Below are 26,684 nucleotides of genomic sequence, written 5' to 3'. Positions count from 1 at the left end.
GACATTCCACAGCATGATGTGGCCTGCATAATCAAGTGTATTTCTTTCATCAATGAAGCACATATTGACTTCCTTTTAGTATTCTTTTATTTATTTATTTTCATTATCCAGTTGTGTATCAACCATAATGTCTCTTTCTAAATTCAGCTTGAATATGTGGTGTCTCAATGGTCAGGTTGGACTCCCATTTGCATTGAATGATACTAAGCATTATTTTGTTAGCATATGAAATTAAGGATATTTATGAAAGCTTGTGCACCCTGCTAAATCTTCTTCTTTGGGATTGGTGTATACCTTGGCCTCTAAAAACTGTTTCTGGTTGTCTCCTTAAAATGGTGGCTATATTCTCCAGATGAGAGCCTAGAAACTGGGTGACTTATTCTTCTGCATTAGCTTACTTGGAACTTCAACAAAAGAACAAAATTAACTTACTTGGAACTTCAACAAAAGATCTATTCCACAGTGAGCAACTGGATATATCTTTGCCATTCTAAATGAATTCTTCCATCTCATTATACCAATTATGGAGTTTTATTTGTATGTGTTTCTCGGTTGATGTCCATGTCCACAGACATTGGTTTGGTTGTTTGAAGATTGTGTTAGCATTGCAGAAACTAATGTCATTCTCCTGATTCATTTTCTGTTTCCTAGACTGTACAATCCAACTGTATTTTCCTCATTATTTTCAACTTTGATATTCCAACCCCCAACTACAAGCAGCATGGAACATCTGTATGCAATAGCAATACTTATTATATTTTTCTTGATCAAATTAATGCAAATTAGCATGGCATGCCTCAGCTCCAAGTGCAACCCCTTAATTAACTTTGGCTAATATGCAAATTTAGGCAGAGTTGGCCATGTTAATGCTCCCATGAGGGGCCATTTGAGAATTCCAGGGGTCTAGACTAGGTCATAAAATCAATTTTTTTGGAAGAAGGCAATATGAATCGGTGCTAAGAAAACAGAGAGGTATACATAAAAGCCACCAGGACTCAAATGTAATTCACAACAAACTTTAGTTTATGGTAGTCGTGACTTTCTATTTCTTTTTTTTTTTTAAGTGTATACATAGGGATCATAGGGTTGTAATCAGAACATATTACTCAAGTCACACTAATAAGCCATTTCACATCTTTTAAAGGCAGCAAGGTAGTAAGGTGCTTGCTCAGCAGTCCTATTTTAACAGAGTTTTACTTATGACCAGCACAAAATATTTGCTGAGCTGTGCACTATGAGAAGTGTGTACTAGAGGTTAAGGAAGAAAATGTTCAGTTTCAACCAAAAGAGGATCTTTGAGCAAATGATAGGCTGTTGTGGGGTTTTATTGGAAATTTAGTAATGATACTTTTTATATAGATAAGAGGGAAGATGTACTGGATAATGTATTATAATGCAGGGACATAATAAATAGCAATTAAGTGGAGAGGTCAAGGCCTAAGGAACTAATTATAAACCATAAGCAGTATAGTGTACAGCTTTATAGAGAGGTTAATTCCTGACCTCTTGTTTCCTTGGCATCCAAGATGCTAAGATAAATTTGAATAAGCTTTGGTGGTTATTTTCTACTGAATAGAAGTGGGTTCTATTCTACTGGGTTTTCAGGTGATCCGTAATTTTAATTGCAAAAGAAAATACAGGAATTTTCTTCAGTCTCTCTGTGTCCGTGTTTTTAGGTATTTTATTGAACAAAACAGAAATTTATTTTTAAATAGTAGAAGTCAGAAGGAGCACATAGACCCAAATTCATTGCAATTTCACCTGCAGAATAAATTATTGTGGAAGGCAAATTTAAGATTTTTATTTCCCCAAATTTCTTAACTATCAGCTCCACAAGCAGGAGCTCATTGTCAGCAAGGTCCTCTTCTTTGGGTTTGTACAGGATAGCTTTAACTGTTCTTGCATATAATATTTATAATGCTAATGTCAAAAGTGCTGGTGAGGTTAATTTTTTAAGCTAGTTGTTCTTGACGGGGAGCAAGAAAGAGGATTTTCAAGCAATTTGGCTACATTTACTTGTTTTGTTTATGATTTGTAAATGTTACATAATTATGTTTGTAGATACTACCCTGTTAATTTGAATTGTTGTCCTGCAATATTTGAAATGTATTGAAATTGATATTGCAACTTCAGATAACATATCATGATTCTAAACTCTCCAAATATTTTTATTGTATCAATTTACTGTAACTAGTTGACTATACGTTAATATTTTAATGTTAGGGTTCAGTAGAAGTGTTCCTTGCCCTACTGCCTGGCTCTTCCAATATTTAAACAGCTGCATGTTGTGCCATTTCAGGGTTCTGGATCATTTTTAAAGACAACCCCATGATATCACTGGAGTGTAGGAAACTTACAAAATCCATTATTACTATTATTTACTTTGTGGCATTGGTACATGAAAGCCAGGAATCTACAATATTATTGCGGAGTAGAAAGTGACTGCCTAAGATTGCTGGTTTCTTCAGTTCATGTTCACTTGCTATCTCACCGTGCACCACCACAAGAGGCCAACTAGCTCCACATACAAAGCAGCTAATGGCTTTCTGTTAGAGGGTCAGCAACATCTGGGCCATTTTCTCTGCTGGTTTTTGCCTCGCATTTGGGTCATTCCGCTGCCCGCTGGTTTTTTGCTTCCACCATTAATCCCACCAGCATGGTACCTACTTGCATTTGTGTGCTTTCGAACTGCTAGGTTGGCAGAAGATGAGGTGAGTGATGGAAGCACTCCGTCATGTGGTGCTACGGATCAAACTGCTGGAATGCGGAGAATTGGCTTTTTCTTGCCGACAAATCCAATGTCTTTAAGCTGCTGAACCACTGTTCCTCATGATTGAACAGCTTGCCTTCAGAAGTTGTGGGTGCTTCATCACTGGAGACTTTTAAGAAAAAACTGGACAGCCATTTGTCTGAGATGGTATAGGGCCACAGGTGGCATGCAGAGCCATATTAGTGGGCACGCCAGCTTAGCTCTGGGGCGCATGCGCACGCTGGCCAGCTGATTTTCGGGCCTTCTGGGCCCACCAGAAGTAGGGAAACAGGCTGTTTCCTGCCTCTGGAGGGCCTGGGAGCGGTGGGGAAGGCCCATTTTTCATCGTTACCTGGCTCCAGATCCTCTCTATGCATCTAGGAAGGGCGAAAACAGCATTTCCCACTCCCTTGGAGGCCCTAGGGAGGCTGAAAGGGCCCATTTCCCGACTCCTGGTGGGACAGAAGTGACGTTTTTTCCTGTCCCCAGCCTCCAGAGACTCCTAGAGAGGCTTCTAGAGACTCCTAGAGAGGTTCTGGAGGCTGGGGACAGCAAAAAATGTTACTTCCTGTCCCACTGAGAGTTGGGAAATGGGCCCTTTCAGCCTCCATAGGGCCTCCAAGGGAGTGGGAAAGGCTGTTTTCACCCTTCCCAGATGCATAGAGAGGATCTGGGGACTTCCGGTTTGCTCTTCGTAGCCACCAGACGGTCCCTCGGGACCGCCAGCCCCTTCGCCTGTAAAGAGCCGCCTGTACAGCGCAAAGGCGGCTCGAAAAACCCCATTTCCAGGGGGATAGAGCAGGTGAGTGTAGGTAGAGCTCTCTGTAGCCCCCAGGGTTTTTTTTTTTACTCTTGGGGGCGGGCGGAGGAAGCTCCCTATAGCACTCGCCGCCCGCTCCGGGCGTTGGGAGACTTCTGCCTTTTTGCAGAACAAGGCTACGAAGACAAGCTTTTTAAGATATTTAACAGATTAACTAAAGATGATGAGATTTGGATCTGGACCTGTGACCCTAAATTGCAAGTATTAATACTTATTTCGCAAAGGATATTCAACAAAGTAAAAAAGACCTTTTAAAATGGCGATTGCCGAAACTGGAACAGGGAAGCTGAAAAGAGAAAGTCCTTCCGTTTCTTATTAAGCCACAAAGTAGCAGAATAAATGCTCCTGGCTACATTTGAAGGGATATGAGCTGGATCTGTGACCCTGAATCGCAAGTATCTCACTTATTTTATAACAATTATTGAAGAAGGAAAAGGAAAAGGAAAAAAGAATCTTTAAAAAGGGCGATTGCCGAGGCTTGAGAAGGGGCTGAAAGGGAGAGTCCTTCCGTTTCCTATTGAGATACAAAGTAGCTGAATAAATACTTTTGGCTACACTTGAAAATAAAGCTCTACTTTTGTGTTTTTTCTCTTCCTGGAGATCTGATATTGATCTTGGTTGGAAAGAAGTTTTTTTTCTCTGCTGCCTCTCTTTTCTTTTTTTTTTAAAAATAGTTTGTCTGTGTTGAAATATGGCATTAAAGCCGGACAAACAAGCAATGGGGGGGGATTCCCCCATTAACAAATTACGTGACCAAGTTTTAAAGCTCCAGTCTCAGAAAACTGATTTTAATATAATTGAATTTCTTTTGGAGGAGATTGTAAGAAGGGATGAGATTGTGAATCAGAACTTTGAAAAATTTAAGCAGGAAATTAAAGAATTAGTGCAATTAAAGTTTGATATTCTGGATCGAAAGATTATAAAAATGGCTAATGGCTTTGCAGAATTTATGATTAAGTTGGATGAAAATACTAACTTATTAGAGTCTAAAGTGGAAGAAATTGAGGGCAATTTGGACAATAAAATACAAAAAATTGAAAATGATTTGACAAACATTCAAGACAATAGCTCAGAAGAAAAACCTAAAATGGAGGTTGAACAAAAGTCTTGTAATGCAGAAAATTTACAACAACGGATTGAAAGAGAGGTTCTAATGGTGCATTACAATTGTACAGAATATGTGATCAGACTGAGAGGTTTGCAGGAAAATAACAGAGATGATTTAAGGAAAATATCTTCTGAAATTCTGGCTGGGATTTTAAAGGTTCAACCTGAGGAAGTGTTTTGTAGGATTGACAGAGTTTACAGAATAAACTCCTGGATTGCAAAGCAAAGGCAATTGCCTAGAGATGTGGTGATTTATTTTACAGATAAAGAAATTAGGAATAATATTGTGCAAAATTCCTTCAATTCTACTTTGCAATTGTATGGAAGAAAGATATGGATCTACAAAGAGCTCCCCCCCAAGATGTTAACGGAAAGGAAGAAATTTGGTTTTCTGGTGACTAAGTTAAAATACAGAAATATTTCATTTAGGTGGGATGCCCCAGTTGGCATAATATTGAGATATCAAGGAGAAAGATACCAATTAGATACTGTTGAAAAAGCGGAAGAATTTTATCAAAAAATTTTGAAAATGAACTTAACATCTATAGGCACAATACAGGATAAGCAGAAGGAGTTGGAAATAAAGGGAAAACATCGAATTACAGAGGTTGCGGTAGACAAATTGCCTTTGGATTCTCTCAATACCCCAGCTGGATTATCTACAAATATGAGAGAAGCGGCATCTGATTTCAACGTGATGATTCACCAAGTCAAAGACAAGTATGGAAATCAATTAGCTGACATACAATTGGCAAAAAAGAAATATGAGATACAAAAACAAAACCAACAAGATCAACTTATAAAGCAGAATGAAAACTGATCAGTTGATATACAACTTGTAGAAAGGAAAACAGGATGGAAATTAAACCCACAAAAAGAAAAGAAAAAAAGAAATAGGTCTCACAAAAACAGAAATTTCTAAATTAAGCAACGGTGAAGCCAGTGATTTTAAAAAAAATGAATGAATATGTGAAAAGATAGTGGAGGCGAAGTATTGGTTAATATCATCCTGAGGACAGTGACAGACCTCTGCAATGCCGTAATTTTGGGATGTGAAAAGAGCCTTAAACTGTTGGATTTGAATTATCTATTTTGGATTTCTTTCTTGTATTGATAAATATATTATAACTATTCTGAGCTACAAGGCAAGAGAGCTACGTTGGGGCATGCAGAAGATCTGGTTGTTACCCATTAGGATGATGGGAATTAATAATCCTGATGAAAGCCACAATTACAACTATATGGAATATAATCATAATGTCACTCAGGTGGTTGTTTTTACTTTTATATATATATGAGGATATTCATTACTGATGGGGGCAGATGATGACTGAAGACTTTGAACAAACTGTTGCACCAGGATGCTACGTTACCCAATTATGGATGAGGGACTCAACAATCCAGTGGAAAGACATCAAAGAAGATATTATATGGATTATAAATTTAAAGTTATTGTCTTTTTTTTTTAAATAACGGAATATATACATATATATATATCTGGAACCAGGTAAGAAAGAAAAACGGGGCTACCAGACCATCATGTGCCAGGAGCGGGGGGGGTTGCGTGCGCATGCGCGTGGGCATGTGCGCGTGCGACCCTCCCCTGCCCCCCCTCTCCTGGCACGCAATGGCAAAAAGGTTAGCCATCACTGGTATAGGGTCTCCTGCTTAAGTAGTGGGTCGGACTAGAAGACCTCCACGGTCCCTTCCAACACTGATGTTCTTTTATTCTATCTGTTGTCTTTAGATAGGAGCAGAGCAAAAAGGAAATGGCATGAACTGCAGATTCCTCAACCAATATTGTTGCTTCAATTTCCATAATACTGTCTTCCTCCTATGCCTAACATTTCCTCTGCTTCTCCTAAACTTATGTAAAGCCGATCTGGGAGTTCCACTTCTATTTCTACATCACTGTTTTTAGATTTTCTCCTAAATTAAGTTCCCTTTTAGTGTCATCCTTTTAGTTCTGGTTCTTCTTTATGTTCTTGCTGTAGTAGATGAAGCAACCTGACAGGGATTATTTCAGTCTGGGCCCCTCTAGCCATGAGGCAGAAGCACTCTGACCAACAGACATTCATACTTATTCTTACTGTGGAAGACTAGAGCAACCTGTTGACCTAAATATTGTTACCCTTTTAAGATAAGGACCTATATTCCTGGAAATTTTAAGGCATCGTATCTTTGAAGCAAAAATGGCATGTCCAAAGCTACTGTTCTTTTGGGGTGGAACCAATTGCATACTATACCTTAATTGTGATCGGTCTGACCATATTCAGTGTGGAAATCAATAATCTCGTTAACATCTTTGTTTCCCCGTTGTCATTTTTTTTTCTTGTCAAAACCCAATTTATCTTCAGGTGACTGTTTGTGTTACTTTATATGGCACAGGTTCGTTATATTCGGATTGATGGCAGTGTACCCTCAGCAGAACGAATAAATCTTGTAAATCAATTCCAAAAAGACCCAGATACCAGAGTGGCCGTTTTAAGCATTCAGGCTGCTGGCCAGGTAATGACTTAAATAAATCTCTCTCCCTCTCTCTCTCTCTCTCTCTCTCTCTCTCTCTCTCTCTCTCTCTCTCTCTCCCACTCCCTCTCCCACTCCCCCCTCTCTCTCCTTTCCTCTCTCCCTCCCTCCCTCCCTCCCTCTCTCTCTCTTTTTCTCTCTCCCTCCCTCTCCCTCCCTCTCTCTCTCTCTCTCTCCCTCCCTCCCTCCCTCTTTCTCTCTCTCTCTCTGCCTGCACACACGTGTAAAACCTTCTGTTTGTTCAAATATAAAGGCTTGGAGATAAAAACTGTTTCTGCGAACTGATAGAACATCACAAGATCTACACCATATCTGTAAGCCCCTGTCTAAGTAAAACTGCTCGAATAGATTGTGAATTAATTCTTCTTCATTGACCATTGTGCAAAGTATCTGTTAGTCATTATTATGCATATCAATATACTTCTTAAGAAGCAAATACAATAAAGCCCCATCCTTTTGTTTTAGGATGGTAGGCTTATATTTCCTAATCTATTTGCATAGATTTAAACTTACTAAGTATATTACTTAAATGCACCTTAAAATTGTTCCCTGATATAGAACACTGGTAAAATCATTTTCAAATCCAGTACTATGGGAAGATACTTTAAAAGCTTGTAGGCTGAATAAGTTACATATCTAGATTTCTACACATGGCATGTTCACAGCAAGAAAGAAGATGATGTTTGCCAGGTCCACAATGGAGTTGAGTGTGGAGTATAAAGAGGAGAACTCAAAATCTCCTTTTTATTCCTTCTTCTGTTAATCTAAACCTTAGCTGGTCAAAATGGTCCTGAATAAGTAGGAACAATTCCAATTGCAGAAGGAAAGTTCAGGATCCAGAAATTCTAATTCAATTTCTTTTTAAGCAAATTCTAGCAACGTTGTATCATTTTAGCAAATGACAGGTGTCAAAATTAACACATTGCAAAATTTTTGCAAAAATTCTTTAACTTTTTTTTAGCATTATATATAGTAAGGCTAAACTAACAACTTCTGAAATTTAGTCACTAATAACCAGATAACTGCTGTTGCCTCCATTTGGGGAGGCTAAAATAAATCCAAACAATTGTGGAACCAATCAGCACTTCCCCCAAAAAAGAACTACACTTTCATGTAGGAATGTTATCATACCAAAAATTCGAACATATTGACAAATTATAGTGTGGACCCCAGCTACTAGAATATGTTTGCATTGTCACCTACTTTTGTTCATATGTATTTGTACAGATTTAACAATTTATTTTTCTTCTATTAGAGAATAACTTTTTCCGGAACTTAAATTATTTTAAAGAATTTAGCTGAAGTGCTCTGCATCTTTTCCTTACTTTGCCCTTGTTCTATTCCAGTTAATAGGTTTTTGTCAATCTTATAATGTATCTTTGAATATTAGTAGCACAGGCTGGTAGTTAAGTTGTTGCTTTGAGCTCCGAGCTTGGCAATTTGGTTGCAAACGTTTCGTTCCCATTTGAGGAGACATCTTCAGTGTGCTGTCAATTGGATAGGTTCTTGATCCAAGCTTGTTCATTGTTGTGGGGGTTGTTAGCCATTAGAGTCGATAGCTTGTTTTGCAAGGTGCTGTGCTTCTTTTGTACACACTGAAGATGTCTCCTTGAATGGGGACGAAAGGTTTGCAACCAAATTGCCAAGCTCAGAGCTCAAACCAACAGCATAATGTAGAGCTGATCCAGAAACTAATGATGTTTGCAAAATACATAGGAGCACATCATTGATGAATTAGTATATTTGCCTATATAATGCAATTTCTTTTGAGATATTTAGAAAGGAGCTACGGAGATAAGCGCTATGTTACTGAGGGGAAAAAATTAGCAATGCTATTTCAGTTAATGGAGAGACAGAATGAGATGTCAGATGAGAATTCCACCTGTAAATGCCTTTTGCTCCAACTTGTCAGGAATTTATAAATAGAAGACAAAACTTTGTGATAGATAAAAGAGGAATGGTGTTCTCTCGTTTCAACACTAAATGTTCCCCGAAATTTCTATAAGAGACTGTAAGTTTACAAAAGGCATTGATTGCTTCCTGTTTGATAAATGATATAAGTATTTATTTCTTCATTATGTTTAGGGTTTAACCTTCACCGCTGCCACTCATGTTGTTTTTGCTGAACTATATTGGGACCCTGGACATATAAAACAAGCAGAAGACAGAGCTCATCGGATAGGACAGAGTAATTCTGTGAATATCCATTATCTTATTGCAAATGGAACGTTAGACTCTGTAATGTGGGCAATGTTGAATCGTAAGGTATGATTAAATATTGGAAGTCCCAGCTGCTGCTCCAGATTTTGTACTGTATTGACTTACAACAGTCCATTTAGTGATCGTTCAAAGTTACAGTGGCGTTTTAAAAAGTGACTTATGACCATTTTTCACACTTATGACCGTTGCAGCATCCCCATGGTCACGTGATTTACATTCGGATGCTGGACAAGTGACTCACATTTATGACGATGGTAATATCCCGGAGTCATGCGATCCCCTTTTGCGTCTTTCTGACCAGCAAAGTCAGTGGGGAAATCAGATTCACTTAACAACGCTATTACTAGTTTAAGAACTGCAGTGGTTCACTTAACCAATGTGGCAAGAAAAGTCGTAAAATGGGGCAAAACCAGGGGTGAAATCCAGCAGATTCTGACAGGTTCTGGAGAACCGGTAGCGGAAATTTTGAGCAGTTCGGAGAACTGATAGCAGACATTTTGAGTAGTTCGGAGAACTGGCAAATACCACCTGTGGCTGGCCCCAGAGTGGAGAGGGAATGGGAATTTTTCAGTATCCTTCCCCTGGAGTGGGGTGGGAATGGAGATTTTGCAGTATCCTTCCCCTGCCATGTCCACCAAGCCATGCCACGCCCACCAAGCCACGCCCACAGAACCGGTAGTAAAAAAATTGGATTTCACCACTGGGCAAAACTCACTTAAGAAATTTCTCATTTAACAACATAAATTTTAGACTCAATAGTGGTCGTAAATTGAGGACTACCTGTACATTCTGTGCCGGTCCTTTTTCACCCCATCTTTTTTTCTATCAAGTTTTGCTTGGCTTCAATTCTTAAGAATAATATTATATATCTGAAGAAACAACCAAGACATAATGAGAAGTAAAAGTTTCTTTGCTACAGAATTTCCTTAGAAACCTCTGGACCCATACTTTAGAAAGCAGAAGTGCCTCAGTTCTGAAAGCATGAGGCTCGTAAAGCAGAGGAAATATTTATGTAGGTAATTAGAGCTTGGAAGATGCAGTCAAACAATAATAAGAAGCAGCCTTTTACCCTTGGAAATGTTCCATGTTTTGTCTTCATTTATCTTAATCTGACATTAAAGGCCTGAAATCAAGACCCTTGGAATGAAAAAAGAATTTGTTGAGCTATAGAATTCAAGAACTGTCAGATTATTTGGGATGCTCTATCTGTCATCTCTGCAGATTCTGTACTAAAACAAAATTTTTATTAGTGCAACTCAGAGGTCACAAAATAATATGCAACTTTTCATGTTCTCCATAATTTATTGCAGAGCATGGTAAATAATGCAGGGGGAAGTTATTAGAGCCATGGTCACATACTTAAGATTTAATATGAGAGAAGTTTCATACATTAACATTAGGCTAGGGTAAGTTTGTAATTGCTTGTAAGCCTCTTTCCGAGGCTGCTGGGAAGTAGAAATAAGGAATAATTGTTCCTTTATTTTTAAAAAAGATAATATTGAATTATATGCTCTTAGAGGCAGACTTTCCAGGTTCTTTGAAAGGTGATTAAAATAGAAACTAGACAGTTGTTATTCTGAAAATTGTAAATAATTTTGGATGATATATTTTGAGAAATGGCAGTCTTTCTTGGCGTTTGGCACTCGTTATATTAGCTCTCTAGGCTCAAAAAGAGACGTGGTGGCTCAGTGGCCAAGACGCTTAGCTTGTCGATCGAAAGGTCAGCAGTTCAGTAGTTCGAATCCCTAGTGCTGTGTAACGGGGTGAGCTCCCGTTACTTGTCCCAGCTTCTGCCAACCTAGCAGTTCGAAAGCACGTAAAAAATGCAAGTAGAAAAGTATGGCCACCTTTGCTGGGAAGGTAACAGCGTTCTGTGCGCCTTTGGTGTTTAGTCATGTCAGCCACATGTCTTTGGACAGCACTGGCTCTTCAGCTTTGAAACAGAGATGAGCATCGCCCCCTAGAGTCGGGAATGACTAGCACATATGTGTGAGGGGAACCTTAGGCCCAAAAACGGCCTGGCAATGTCAAATGGTTACAGTCGAACTTTCTCATCTCTTTTAGGGAAAATTGGGCATTTGAAGTGGATGTTAATTATGTCCCTGTGACCTAAAAAGTCCATTTTGGTTTCAACAGGGAGGAAAGTGTAAGAATTGCATAGCTGAAAATCAGCTATTTTGCTGCTAATTTTGATGGTGGTGTCTCAGAGTAGTTTGGATGTTGAGCAACATCTGAAGTAGTAGGTGATAATGGAATATAATGGAATATTATGGAATATTTTCTTTTGAAATCTTGCTTTAGAAATCTACAGAGACACAATTGTTAAAAACCAGACTTTTAATTTCGATTTCTAAGTGTCATATTCTGTTTTGCTCGTCATCTTAAATGCTTATTATAAATTGGGTATGCAGCAAATAGACAAATAATAATGTGGGTATTTTTAAAAATTGTTTCATTTACTATTTAGGCCAAAGTTACAGGTACCACATTAAATGGCAAGAAAGAAAAGCTACAGGCACCTGAAGGTGACAAAGATAAATGGAATTTTTTGAATTTTGCTGAAGCTTGGACTCCAAATGAAGACCTAAATGAAATCAAGGATGACGTCTTATTCACCCATGTAAGAATGTACATATGTAAATCCTATTCAGTATCCAAGAGTAATACTATGTTTTTGATATACAAATACTTCTCATTTTGGTTTAGCTCTATTATAATAACTGACTTTCACACAGCTTTCTATTAATATTAGCTGTTGTAATGATGTTTTAGATTCTTTAATGAAGTGAAATGTCCATAGGAATAAATGCTTTATATTTAAAGTACTGTTTTATTTTTCTCTTAAACCCTTAGGTATGGTTTCTGTAGGATTTGCTGACCTAGACATTCAGGAGAGGCAGCTGACATTCCACATGTCATGATGTTGCACAAATGATGCTAATTAGATACAATATGTTATTTGTGTAATGGCATTGTGACAAGTGTGACATTATCAGTGCTTCTAGCAGATGCTTATGTCTACTGATTATAATTCTGTTTGGTCTTTGATAACTGTGTTGGGAGTTTTAGTGCTTTCTGCAGAAACTTAATGGCAGATTATATCAGATTAATTTGTCTTAATACTTTGGTTCAGGGTTTACTCAAATAGCCTTTTGCATATTATCTAGGGCATTAGCTTCATTACAAGCTGCATTAATAATTCTTCATATAAATGTCAAATTGTGAAATCTAAAAATGATCACCATTGGCAGAACAGATCTCTCTCTTCACAGCATCATTTTCCTAATAACAAAAGGCAGGTTCAGAATTAATTACACGGCTCCTTTTTTAAAAAAGTAGCCAGTAATGTCATTTGAGTTTCAAAATTGGATCCAAATCCATAGAAATAAACATGATCCCTATTGTTCTAATTACAGCAAAGATTAAAATAAGTTAAATGTATGTTATTTGACCAAAACATTAGTATTAATAGTTCATTTTGTGAAATTTATTTAAATGTCAAAATATTAGCATTGATAGTTCATTTTGTGATATTTGTTTAAATATCAAAATATTAGTATTGATAGTTCATTTTGTGAAAGTTATTTAAAAGTCTGAAGTAAGTAGTACTAATGCAAAACCTTACTATTTCATTTGGCATCTAACATACCAATTTTGTTTAAAAACTCTATCTGCAATACTCCAACTTTTAAAAAAATAATTTGAATAATGTTGACAGAATGTTAATACTAATGAATTTCTATATTCTAAAATATAGATTATTACTTTTTTCCTTAATATGTCAAATTGCCTGTTAAAATTCAAACTACAGACTTATGATCACAATTGAGTCTGGAATTTTGGTTGTAAATCAGTGTGGTCATAAGTCAAGTCACCACATGACCTAATTCAATTTTATGACCATTTTTACAACAATCATTAAGTGAATCACTTGGTTGTAAATCTAAATCTAATTTACTCAATGGGATTTTTTTTTGCTGGAAAATTACAAAAATCACAAAACATGATTGTGACTACAGTACATTGAACTGATAGTAAATGCGAGTCAGTTGCTAAACACCTGAAATGTGATTATGTGAGCACAGAGGTTATGTGGCATTATTATTAGGTAATGAAGGGGCATCTTTGTGTTAAGCAAAGTAATGATTGTTGGGTCTTCCATCCTAGTTTGAAAAGGAGAAGCAACATGATATCCGTGACTTCTTTTCGCCAAAACCAGATATGGAGAAAAAGCGAAAAATTGATTCCTGTTATAATGCATCTCCATGTTTGAGTTCAAATTCTTCCCAAGCCTCAGAGGAAAAAGATCTGGAAAGTGGCAGAAACATAGATCCCCAGGGGCCAGAGGATCTAGTTGAGCTTTGCAGAGAGGCAAAGAGACCAAGACCTATAGATCCATCTACACCCAAGCTTCTTCCTAATAGGGGAAAGAGAAAATGTTTGTTTAAAAAAAGAAACAATTCATTTTCAGAAGAAGCTTCCCAGGAGGATGAGTGTATCCTTTTACCTGAGTCAACAAAAGCATTTGCCTCTGAAGTAACCTGGCCTTGCAGTCTTTGCACTTACAGTAATAGTTCATTGCTACCTTATTGTGAAATGTGTGAATCTCCTCGCAGAAAGAATAGTGAGTAAAAATATTTGCTCCTGTTAGAATATTTTTTCATTGTTTTAACACATCTTGTTAGTCTGTTTGTATTATAGCATATATACAAAAATATCCTAATGTTTAATGCTAAAAGCAGATATTAGCAGTTGGGCCTAAAAGTGTAATATTGCATAAATTAAAGGTTTACAGAAAGAAATGTAATTGTCCATGGTATGAATTTAATTTGTATGATATCTTATTGTTAGACATGTTAAAAGAAGCAACTTCGTTAGTCTCCAGAGGGTCTCTAGGGGGGAGAGGAAGGCCCGTTTTTCACTCTCCCCAGGCTCCAGAGCCTTTCTAGGAGCCTGGGGAGGGTGAAAATGGCCTTCCCCACCCCCGGAGGCCCTCTAGAGGCCGGAAACGGCCCGTTTCCCGACTTATGGTCCACCGGAAGTCCGGTGGCCCACTGTGCCATCGCATGCCAAAAGTGGGGGAAGCGTGGGGGGGTCACGTACGCATGCACGAGGGGTGGGGCATATAGAATTATGGGTGTGGGCATGTGTGCATGCAACCCCCCTGCGCTTCCCCCGCTTTTGGCACTCGATGGCAAAAAGGTTAGCCATCACTGGCATATGCTGTTGTTATTTATTCAAGTGTTAAATCTGTGGTAGTGCCAAAGCATAGCATTGCGAGATGCTACAGACGTAATAATAGATGTAAAGAAAGTAATTAGAAACTGTTGCAGTCTTTACAAATATATTGATGTAATTAATAAATGGGTACAATGGAAGGCAATTTAAATGAAGTAGTTTATAGGGGTTTTTTTTCACCTTTTTTATTTTTGTCACATTTTTCTTATAGTTTTGCTTTTTTATTTTTCTTTTAATAGTTATAAATAGTGAAGATATCAATATTAGTACATTTAAAATGTTATTGGACTCTAATTGTATTTTAACATGGCATAATAAATAATTGTAGACAATTAATGAAATAAAATATGTCAAACTTTATTATAATAGAAAACTCTTTATTTAGTATTGTTATTCTTTTTCCACTCTGTCTTTATCAGCCTTTTTATTTTATGTAGCTTTTTATTCTGTTCTTTTAATTATTTTAATAAACTATTTAAAAAATTGCTAGATGTTTGGTGACTATGCTGTTATTTTTGTACCCATAGTCACTGTGTATGAACATAAGAGAAGTAATTTTGCAGGCACATATCCTGTTCTTCTTTAATTTGAGAATCATCTTATGGTTAACTACAATTAACTGCTACTCTTCTCTTGAGAACTAAGTAATAGACTTTATAACAGAAATGCACCTTTTCCAACAACATGTTATATAATTGTTCTTTCTTCTTGCTTTTTAACACTCAGTTATACAAAAGAAAAGTCAAATTGGTTTTCTCTCTGCTGAAAGTGAAGATGGAAATGCAATCAAAAATAACGTACAACTTAATGGTATTGAGATGACAAAGGAAGAAACAAATAAAAAATTGGACTGCTGCAAGCAAGAACTCAAAGAAGGTAATAAATATTGCCTTCCTTCTGGCAATATTTAATTATTACATGTTCATGAACATGTAAATCTAGAAATCTGAGAATTATCAACTTTTCCCACAGTGATCAGTGTGTGTAACATTTGCAAAATAGTCTAAGAGTTTGGAGCCAATTTGGAGTGGAAGTGCAGAATGTAGGGGAATGAGAGGAAGGGGGAAACTTGGTATAGTAGTGGAAGTCAAGTTGTTCAACATCGGAACACAAAACTACAGAGAATAATGTAAACACTTGTTTCCTTTCCTCTGTTATTGAATACAGTGCTTAGAAAGACTTACAAGATGCCCTCAGTACATTTTGGAGACGATGGCAGGGCTATAGTTTGCATTCTGGGAACTTAGACGATGCAAGAAAATGTCCTACGGGAAAAATCTTATTTGTCTACCAAAATTAACTTGATTAACATAGTTGTCTCTTTCTCTATAACAAGATTACACTTTTAAAAATATCACAGAATATTCATCTGCTAAAATAGAAGTGAGAACCAGTTTAACTTAGTCGTTAAGTAACTGCATTAGAAACTGGGAGACTCTTGAGTTCTAGTTCTGCCTTAAGCAGGGAGTAGGTGACTGGCCAGTTGCTTATCCCTCAATGCTAGGAAGAAGGCAGCAGCAAACAATTTCTGAAAATGTTACCAAGAAAACGGCAAGAACTTGTCCATGGAGTTCAAGTCATAAAAAAAAAAAGAACTAATTTATACATAGCTTTAATGCATACAGTTGGCTTTGGACATAGCCAGATAAGGATGATGTGCTTTGACATGCTAGTGATACATAATATTAAAAATACTATATAACATCTTAATATATTTCCAGTAATAATCTTTTACCGCCTCAGGACATTGCCATAGAGAAAAGAAATGGGAGCTGTGTTTTTGGTATATCTAGGGTAGGAGTGTCAAACTCACGGCATCATGTTGTCACGTGACATATCGTGACTTTTCCCCCCTTCGCTAAACCAGGGGTGGGCATAGCCAGCACGTGACTCATCCAGCCGCAAATTTGACACCCCTGATCTAGGACTTAAAGGATCCTTGCAAATAAGAATTAGAAGCTAGGTCTGGATCTAGGTTTAGATCAATTCAATTCAATATTTACTACAATAGACTATTATTGTTCTCTATTTCTACTGGGAATTATAAATTTGAGATAGAATTAGTTACTATTATCCTTATTTCTTGAGTAAATTAAAAGATCCAACATTGGCCACCTAATATAAAGGTACTTCCTCAAATGTTTTTCTCATATGATTTTGGTGAAAGTTAGGCCTCATTTAAGTTGTTTTAGATACAGTAGTCCTTGCCTTACAACCAGTGGTGGGATTCAAGTAATTTAACAACCAGTTCTCTGCCCTAATGATTTCTTCCAAAAACCAGTTTGCCAAACTGCTCAGAAAGTTAACAACCAGTTCTCCCGAAGGGGTGCGAACTGGCTGAATCCCACTACTGCTTACAACTATCATTGAGGCTGGAACTTTGGTTGTAAGCATTGCAGTTATAGGTTGAATCACCAGGTAACATAAATCTATCAAGTACTAAATAACCCCTGTGCCACAACAGACTGGGTAGGATCTAAGGATGTAGTTGCTTCCTAGGAAATTTCCTAGTAAATCAGGTAGAACGTGCTTGTGCGATGGCATGTTCATTATCATAATTGTTATAACGAGATGAAAGTAAAATTATTTTGTAATAAAACTCAAATCATTTTTATTTACAGAGTATTCAAACGATTCAGAATCCATCCTAACATATCATAGTCTAATGTTCTGTGCAAGTAGGAATACTGACCGAATTTATGTCTACACAAAGGTGGGAAATTAATTTTGGATTCAAAGAAGCACATGTAGAATTCTGATTGGTACAATAGTTTCTATTTCTTTTTGCTCCTGACTTTTCTATGCCCTCTAAAAAAGCATTCTTGAAGGACTATAAAACTATAGATTGTTGAATGGAACTGCATCAAGGAGGCTGAGTTTTAAGGGACATGTTAAAAGGGGTTGAGGAGAGAAGTTGCATAAGCATACTTATTTTTTGCTGTTGGGAACACCTTTTTCTAGTTTCTATCAATTCTGTGGCTTCTCACTGAGTCATTCTCTTTTAAGATTGACCACTGGATATTGCAGTATCAACTATATTACTATCCCAATTCAGCTAGTGTACAATTCCTGGAGCATTCCATGATATGGCAATGCAATCCATTATGAGTATTGACTTTCCACCCATTCTTGCCTTTCCCCTTTAGATAATGTAATTTTCAACCTAACAGAGTTAGTTGTTGGAATAGTCCCATAAGCAGCACCTTCCTATGATGTTGCTATCATGTCCTCAGGACATCTCTGTCTTGGGATATTTTGGTCTCTTCAAAGCAGATTTTAAGCTCCATCCCTAAATGACCAATTGCTCTAGGATTGCTGTTTTCTCCACAGATACTATCTTCAAATTTTCCCATGTCTGCATTCTGTTGTCAGTGTAGTAGATCTACCTTATTCATTATTCAATATTCAGGCTGAATTTGCAAAAGGCAACAGTTAATGTCTCTTGAGATATTGATACAATTGGCTTCTCCATTTATTTTGTTGCCAGATTCTCAATTTAGAAACCAACTACCTAATTATTCTTCGTATTATTCCATTTCTATAACAAGCAAGTTTCTTAAATGGTGCGATTTCTTAAAGCTGGAAGTCCAACCATCTCAGCTAGTGGAAGACCCAGTTTACAAGACTTGTAAATCTTGTTCTTTGAAAGCTAATCTACAAATTTGAGCTGTGTCTAAAAAGATAGTTTTGTTATGAGTTGGCAAACAATAGTCCTGCAGATCAGTACCCATTCTACAAGAAGATTTCTAGTTTCCTTTCTGGCCTCCTTTTGTGTCAGGAAGCTACATGGCTTCAGTCACCTTAGTAGACAATCTTTTGAAAACTTTATTCAACCAGCATATGATTATCCCACCCTTCTCCAAGTAATAAACTAGATCATCCATGTGTGAATTACATATTCCAACCGAAGAACCAGTTACTTATCTATGACATCTATCATACATATCCTTGTGCCCTACTTCTGATCAAACGATATTAATCTCAATTTTACTATGTCAGTCTCTGGGAAGATGAGAGGGTTTAATGTGAGCTGTGCTGAGTACAAAAAGTGGCACGCACAACAAGAAGTCCCTATTCTATAAGTTTCCACATTGCCTCTTACATAGAGAAGTAATGTGTACTCAGAGATGTAATCCATGTGACAGATGGCCACTTCACTTAGATGTAAATAAATAGTTCTTCCTTGAAACCATTAGCAGACTGAATAACTTCCTGATCTAAGATACTAAGTGTCTGTTATTTGATTATCCAGGATGGAGAGCCTCTCAATTGCAACTTCATTCCACTTGATATAAAAGTAGGCAACTGGGAAGATTTACCAGCATGTTTTCAGCAAAAACAGAACCGTACACTAGTAAGTTTAATTCCATGATTCTTGATAAAGCTACAAATAAACAAAGTATGTATTTTGACTATATTGACCTAAATTGATTTCTAAGTGTTGTTTTTGTTTAGTGATACCTATTCCTTTTTTGGGGAGAAAAACACTCCATACATTCTCTGTACAAGGACTAAATTGCTTAATTTCATATGTACTCATAATACTTACTCATGCTTTTCCCTTTCGTGGTAAGTAACATTCTGCAAGGGCCAGAAGAAGAGGGAGAAATAATAGGGAATGGAATAGGGAATGGGAATGGGAATGGAATACTTTATTTGGCCATCTGATTAGACACAAGGAATTTGTCTCGGCTGCAGAAGCTCTCAGTGTACATGCAAAGCAACAAAGTAGTAATAATCATAATCATATTGATACCAATAAGAGGAGTAAGCAAAGGCATATAAAAGCATAAGTTAAGAAAAGGAATGAAAATAAAATTGAATTTTGTTTATACTACCACCATTAACTGTTTTCACCACATTCCTATGCCAATTTGTTTCAGTGGGTTTAAATTTTTCACCTCTCTTTTTTTTTTTTTGGATCTCACCCATTTAGCCACAACTTCTCAGCTTTCTTCACCTCTTCACATTCACCCTTCCTTCCTGTATCTGTTTAATAATTCAAGCCTATTTCATTCTCTCTGTAGGTACAAACCACTTTGATGTATTTCTTTAGTACTGATCACTCACTTTTGGATTAGTTCCACATTTATTATCATCTGTCTCTCCTTGATTCTTGTAACCTGTTTGCATTATATTCAACTTCAGTGCTTTTCCTGAAATACTGACATTTTCATTTAAGAGAACAGACAGAAGCACACTCTTATACATAGCTTCTTTCTTTTTTGCTTCTTTTACTTCTTTTGACAAACATTCCCATGATAGACTATGTATTACCCATTATCTTTCTACCAGCGTAGGTATAGCTTGAAAATTCAATTTCCCTATTTTTCTGATATGCTGTAAAAGTACACAAATTCATTTACTTTACTACTTTAGCTTTTAGCAATTTACATATAACTTGCAATTTTTCATTTGACGTCCCCTGTCAAACAAATTACCTTGCTCTTTGATAAACTAATGGTCAGATCTATACACCTCAGTGCTACACGCTGTCTTTTCCAAAATTATTCACGTTCTTAGCCAATATGACAACATTCTTTACATGCATAACTGCCTGCACATTTGTGTCCCTGGCCACTATCTTTCCTTATAATTTATCCATCAATCAATCAATCAATCAACCAAAAGAACACCAAACATCCTATGTCAGTGATGGCAAATCTTTTTGGCACTGAGTGCCCAAACACACGTATGAACGCCAGAACCCCGAAGACCAACTGCGCATGCGCACCAGCCACCTGGTCTTTGGGTTTCCAGTGCGCCAGCTGATCTTCGCATGCACCGGAGCGCCGGAAACCAGAAGACCAGGTGGCTGGTGCGCACATGCTGGTCTTAGGGTTTCTGGTGCTCTGGCGCACACAAAGACCAGCTGGCGACAGCGTGTGTGCCACAGGGAGGGCTCTGCGTGCCACAGGTTCACCATCACGGTCCTATATCTTAGTTCATGCTTGATCAGCAGTGAAATCCGGCTGGATCTATCTGGCTCGTGCGAACTGGTAGAGGCGGCAGCAGGAGGCTCCGCCCACCCACTGGAACGTCATTACGTCCCCTTTTTTACCCTCTGTGCATGGGTAAAAAGCTCTGCGCATGCGCAGAAGAGGCACAAGCGTAGTGTGCATGCTTGCACGCTTACACTCCCGAACCGGTAGCGAAGGTAAGTGCATTTCACTGCTGTGCTTGGTGTTGAACCATTTGCTGAGCTTCCTCCTCATTGTCACATATGCTTTACTACACAATTGCATTGATTTAATTGATGTAATTAACTGCTTGGCTTTTTGAATCTGACAGAACATACAAAACCTTACAAATATTTGTTTCTGAAAAGCCAAATGAGGCTGTAGTGGATTTCCCCCTCCTCTCCCCCCCATCATATTGCAAGAACATCTGAAAATACAGAAGTGTTGATTGCTGCAGTCATCAGCTGCTCCTGTATTACAAAGCAAAATATAAAATGATAGGTGCCAATTAATATTTTATGACCAAGCGTATGTATGTACAAGAACGATAAAATCTTTTCTACTTTCGGAGATGTCAAAGACACACTAGGAATACACAGGAGTCTTTCTGCTAAATGCAAACACTTAACATTTGTACAGTGCATACGAGGCTCACAGCCTTATAATGGAAGATCATTTCTTGTCGAAGAGACTGAGGCTGAGAAAATGGTTTGCTTAATGTCACCTAGTGTAATAAATGTTTGAGAAAGACAGAATTTGAGCAGAGAAATTCTTGCTTGTCACCCAGTATCGACCCACTGGGCTATATATCTATATCCGTGATTGAATGGATGGTATACATTTGCTAACCTCTAGAACGATCCAGGCAGGATAATCTATGGCTGCCCAATTGTTGACAAGCATAGCTCTTAGCATGCTGATTGAAATGGATGGGAAAAGAAATTTATCAAGAGAATTTAAGTTCCATGGCCAATTCCTCTTTGAAGCTACACTAATGCTCACCCGCTTGTCTTTCTACTGTGATTTGTGATGCAATAGTGGAGGTGAGGGCCTGGCTCAGTAGGCATTTTCTGATCTACAGAGATTGGATGTTACTGAGTTCTCCCCTGCTTCTGGGGTTCCATATCCCATCGATAACTGAGGCTGCTGCTATATTAAGAAAAACTTCATTTATCTTTGAAATAGTTGAATGTTTGTACAGGTAAATGACATAAAGAGCACATCATTGGTTGAAATTATTTTAAAACCTACTGTTATCTATTGGGTGTATGTTTCAAAATAAAATCTTCACAGTTTTAATGAATAATTATTAGGAATAACAATTCTTTTCTAGATACTGAGGTTTGTGAGAGAATGGAATAGCCTAACAGCCATGAGACAGAGAATTATCAGAAAAAGTGGCCAGATTTTCTCTAATCCTGTTCTTGCTGCTGAAGAAATATTGTCTAAACAACAAGCCAAACTCACCAGTACCAAACGGTGTGTGCTGCTAGCCTCTTCTCTACTCTGGTCTAAGTATTACATTTCAAGCAATTACATTGTACTTTCGTCATAATGATGCTAAATGAAGAGACAATCTTTCTTCTTTTTTAAACGCCTTTGTATCCAAAATGCTTCTTGAATTGTTGGCGGGGGGGTGGGGAATCAACAGTAAGTGCTTTTCCCAACAATAGTGGAGGGTTTCCTTCACAAGGTTTGCATTTCCCAATTGCTCCACTTGACATTTTTGATAGTCTTATCACCAGTTCTGGTCTTGCTGCAAAAAAGTCAAATTGGACAGTGAAATGCTACTAGGAGAATGGGTGGATGGATGGATTATGTTTGCCATTTGGGGGTGAGATATCATCAATATGCAGATGATACATAGCTTTAGAACTTTTGCCCAGGCCCTTGAGTGATACTACACCCTATCCTAATATCTGGAGGACCAGATGGGGCAGAATGGGCTCTGACCAGGGCCGGATTTTCCTATAGGCTAACTAGGCTTCAGCCTAGGGCCTCAAGATCAAGAGGGAGCCTCAAGATCAAGAGGGGCCTACATTCAAATTGTTAGCAAAATTAAAATTACACTTTCACTATAGGTGAAAGGGCCTCATAAGTGGAATAGCCTAGGGCCTCTTTTCATCTAAATCCGGCCCTGGCTCTGACTCCACCCTACCAAGACAGAATGACTATGGATATTTGAACCCTATGAAGACAAGATTCTTCTATCTCTAGTTTTGGAGGTCCTCCTACCCCAAAACACCAGATGCTCAATCTGGGGTTCTCCTAAACTCACAGCTTCTGCTCGAAGAGCAGGTTGCAACCATGGTTAGGAGGGCCTTTGCACACCTTTGGGTGGTGCGCAGGGGTGAAATGCTCCCGGTTCGGACCAGATCGCCTGATCCGGTAGCGATGGTGGCGGGTGGTAGAGAACTGGTAGCAAAAATCCTGCAAACCACCACCCCCACCATGCCCAGCTGAGCCACACGATCATCAGAGGCTTTTTTTTTTTATTTTTAAAAGCATTTTTTCTACAACCTCTTACTTTTAAAATGCTTTTAAAAGTAAAAAAAAAAAAAAGCCTCTGATGATCGTGTGGCTCAGCTGGGATAGTCAGAGACTTTTCAAAGCATTTTTTTCTACAACCTCTTGGCTGAAGAGGTGGTAAAAAAAATGCTTTGAAAAGTCTCTGATGATCCCAACTGAGTTGCCTGATCGGCAGAGGCTTTTCAAAGCATTAGAAAAAATGCTTTGAAATTTAAAAAAAAAAAAAAGTTGCCCACGCCCACCCAGTCACATTACCCCACCACCACCAAGCCACACCCACAGAACCAGTAGTAACAAATTTTACATTTCACCCCTGGTGGTGCGCCAGTTGCACCTCTACTGAACCGGGAGACTGCTCAAAAGTAACTCATGCCCTTGTGACCTCTCGTTTAGACTATTATTTTAACATGCTTTATGTGGAGCTGCCTGTGAAGAGCATTTGGAAATTTTAATTGATGCCCAATGTGGCTGTGCGGGTGGTAAATGGTGCCAGATATGCAGCACACATAGCACCACTTTTGCGTGAGATGGATTGGTTATTGGTGTGTTTCAAGGTGCAATTCATGGTTCTGGTTGTCAGCTTTAAAGTCCTACATGACTTGCAACCAGGTTACCTGAGGGATTGCCTTTTTTCCAAGAGTCTCTACTCATCCAACCCAATCTAGCAGAATGGGCACGCTGCAGATTTCATCAGCAAACGAGTGTTGGCTAGCAGGGACAAGACAATGAGCTTTTTCTGCTGTGGCTCCAACTTTATGGAGATTAGAATCACCCAACCCTGTTAGCCTTGTGTAAAGCCTTAAAAACTGGGCTCCCAAACCTGGGAGTTGATTGGGTCCTGTTTCCTGGCTGTATTGCTAACCCGCCAAGTATCTTGCCTGACATGTATATTTATTTTGGATGTTTTTATAGTTTTAAAATGTTTTTAACGTTTTAATTGTAATACATTTTTTGAACTGTAAGCCGATTCATTGACTTGAGATGGGCAGCTATAGAAATTGAATAAATAAAAAACCTTACCTAAATAGAAAAAAAGAGCTTTTTAAAATCTGGTCCTGGCCCTAAAATAGGACTTAAAAATCTCATTCTTGCTATTGTACATATAGATCCCACAGATTCCACATGGGCTGCTGTTAATAATTGAGTAGCAGATCATCACTCAATATATTTGCACAGTACAGATGTAACAGTACATATTATGATGAAGAGCTTGTGTGAAGCAAATGTTCTACAAATATATCATTTCTTTTTCCAGATTTGAGTGCTAAAACATAATTGTGAATAGAACATAAATAGAACAAGCTAAAATAAAGTTTGCAGAAATTAAAAATGCTGAATACATAATCACTCTTAAAACACAACAATAAGAAATTCCTCATAATGTATTTTTCAGTTTTGGGGTTCAGTTCTAAACCTTCAAAATATTAGCAAAGGTTTCTAATTCTCCCTCTAACAAGAATAAAATTTTAAAAATGCCCCTCCCCCCCAAAACTAGGCTGCTAAAACAAAGTTTGTAAGTTAACAACTATTTCTGAACGTTGAGGATTTGTGGAATCCATAGTTCATGGACCAAAAACAACTTTTCTGGTTACCAAGAAAAACCTTGTTCTGATTTTTTTTTTTTTTTAATTTGATTTATATGCCACCCTTCTCCGGAGACTCAGGGTGGCTTACAATGCGTTAAGCAATAGCCTTCATACTTTTGTATTTTTATACAAAGTCAGCTTATTGCCCCCACAAACTGGGTCCTCATTTAACCTACCTTAGAAAGGATGGAAGGCTGAGTCAACCTTGAGCCTGGTAAGATTTGAACCTGCAGTAATTGCAGGCAGCTGTGTTAATAACAGGGTGCTTTAGACCACTGTACCACCAAGGCTCTTTTCAGAGTACAGAAATTCAGTATCTGTTCGTTTGTTTGACTACTGTTTTATACATAGCTCCTTCCCAATAGACTATTTTGCAAATCTTGTGAGAAAAAGTTGGATCCAGAAACTAAAATGTGTTTCCTTGTAAAACATTCTTACCTAACATTAACATTTTAGAAATAATGATCAGTAATCAATGCTGTAGTTTGCCCTTGGCAGAGAGGGATCACCTTTGGGGGCCATCTGTTTGAAAATTCTTCAACTCAGTTTTTAGCTTTTCCTCAAAGCTAAGAACAATGTTTAATATTTTAGGTACATGACAAAAGAAGACATTGCCAGAGCTTCACTAACAAAAGCTGACAGCAGTGGCGGTAGCGTTCGTATAATCACAAAAACATCCAGAGAAGTTATAAGAGCCCATGGATCCTCTGTTGGAAAAGAAGATAATCATTTTATAAAGTAAGTTTAGTTGTGCTTGGGAGAAGAAAATAGAAGTACAGTATGACATTGTAATAAAGCGCTTTTACTTTTCTGTTCAATTGTGTCCAGTTCTCAGAGATTGCCTTGACAGGTCCCTGCAGTTTTCTTGGCTAGGTTTTTCAGAAGTGGTTTGCCATTGCCTCCTTCCTAAAGCTGACAGAAAGTGACTGGCCCAAGATCTAGTGGTGGGTTGCTCCTGGTTCGCACCAGTTCGCAAGAACCGGTAGTAAAAATTTGTAGTAGATCGGAGAACAGGTAATAACATTGGCTGGCCATGCCCCCAAACCGGTCCCCCGCCCAGTCGCCACTCGCTTATCCCGCCCACCTCATCAGAGGCTTTTTTTTTTTTTTACTTTTAAAAGCATTTTTTCTACAACCTCTTCGGCCAAAAAAAAAAAGCTTTTAAAAGTAAAAAAAAAAAACAAAAAAAAACCCTCTGATGATCGTGTGACTCAGCTGGGATCGTCAGAGGCTTCTGAAAGCATTTTTTCTGCAACCTCTTCGGCCAAAGAGGTTATAGAAAAAAATAATGCCTTTAAAAGCCTTTGGCGATCCCAGCTGAGTTACCTGATCGTCAGAGGCTTTTAAAAGCATTTTTGTCTGCAACCTCTTAAGGTTGTAGAAAAAATGCTTTTAAAAGTTTTTTTAAAAAAAGGTGGCCACGCCCACTCAGTCACATTACCCCCCCCACACCAAGCCACGCCCACAAAATAAGCCAAGCCCACAGAAAATTTTTTGCCAAGATCATCTACCTGGTTTTGTGCCTCAAGCAGAACTAGAATTCACAGTCTCCCAGTTTTAGCCTGATGCCTTAATCTATGCACCAAATTGGTTCTGTAATAAAGCAGTTAGACTTGGATAATTGAATATTTTCAGAGAATTCATGCCCAGCAATTTGTGGTGCCTCTTGGAGCCCTCATCTGATAAAGTGAAGTACTAGCACACTGCATTTTTTAACGGCAATGCTATCAGTTAGAAAATGCCTTCCTAAGAGAAACTTTCCTAATGTCTGTTATATTTTCAGCACATGATGAAAATGTTTCTGATATCGCTAGTATTTAAACTTTAATAGACGTTTTTGATTTTGGTATTCACCTGCAGTTGACAACAACATTGGATATGTTACCTCTTTTGGTAAAAAAAAAAAAAAAAAAAAACCCTAGCCAAATGACTTGGGCAATTTCTCTTAA

The 26,684-nt window shown here is 37.9% G+C and overlaps 1 protein-coding gene across 3 annotated transcripts in view; it reads left to right on the top strand.

Moving 5' to 3' along the window:
- ZRANB3 (zinc finger RANBP2-type containing 3) overlaps positions 1 to 26,684 on the top strand; it is a 62,550-nt gene that overhangs the window by 32,188 nt on the left and 3,678 nt on the right. For 2 of the 3 annotated variants that reach the window (XM_087884387.1, XM_034424146.3), the window contains exons 10-18: positions 7,065 to 7,184; positions 9,288 to 9,467; positions 11,890 to 12,042; positions 13,590 to 14,046; positions 15,387 to 15,536; positions 17,282 to 17,373; positions 18,913 to 19,014; positions 21,954 to 22,099; positions 25,327 to 25,473. In XM_087884387.1, the coding sequence (XP_087740513.1) occupies positions 7,065 to 7,184; positions 9,288 to 9,467; positions 11,890 to 12,042; positions 13,590 to 14,046; positions 15,387 to 15,536; positions 17,282 to 17,373; positions 18,913 to 19,014; positions 21,954 to 22,099; positions 25,327 to 25,473 (1,547 nt within the window). The remainder of the gene's footprint in view (positions 1 to 7,064; positions 7,185 to 9,287; positions 9,468 to 11,889; positions 12,043 to 13,589; positions 14,047 to 15,386; positions 15,537 to 17,281; positions 17,374 to 18,912; positions 19,015 to 21,953; positions 22,100 to 25,326; positions 25,474 to 26,684) is intronic. The other variant, XM_034424155.3, reaches the window with a different exon arrangement.

The sequence above is a fragment of the Pantherophis guttatus genome, chromosome 1, assembly GCF_059756535.1.
Source record: "Pantherophis guttatus breed Tessera chromosome 1, ASM5975653v1, whole genome shotgun sequence".
NCBI classification, from domain to species: Eukaryota; Metazoa; Chordata; class Lepidosauria; order Squamata; family Colubridae; genus Pantherophis; species Pantherophis guttatus.
This window is presented reverse-complemented; position numbering and strand designations above follow the sequence as displayed.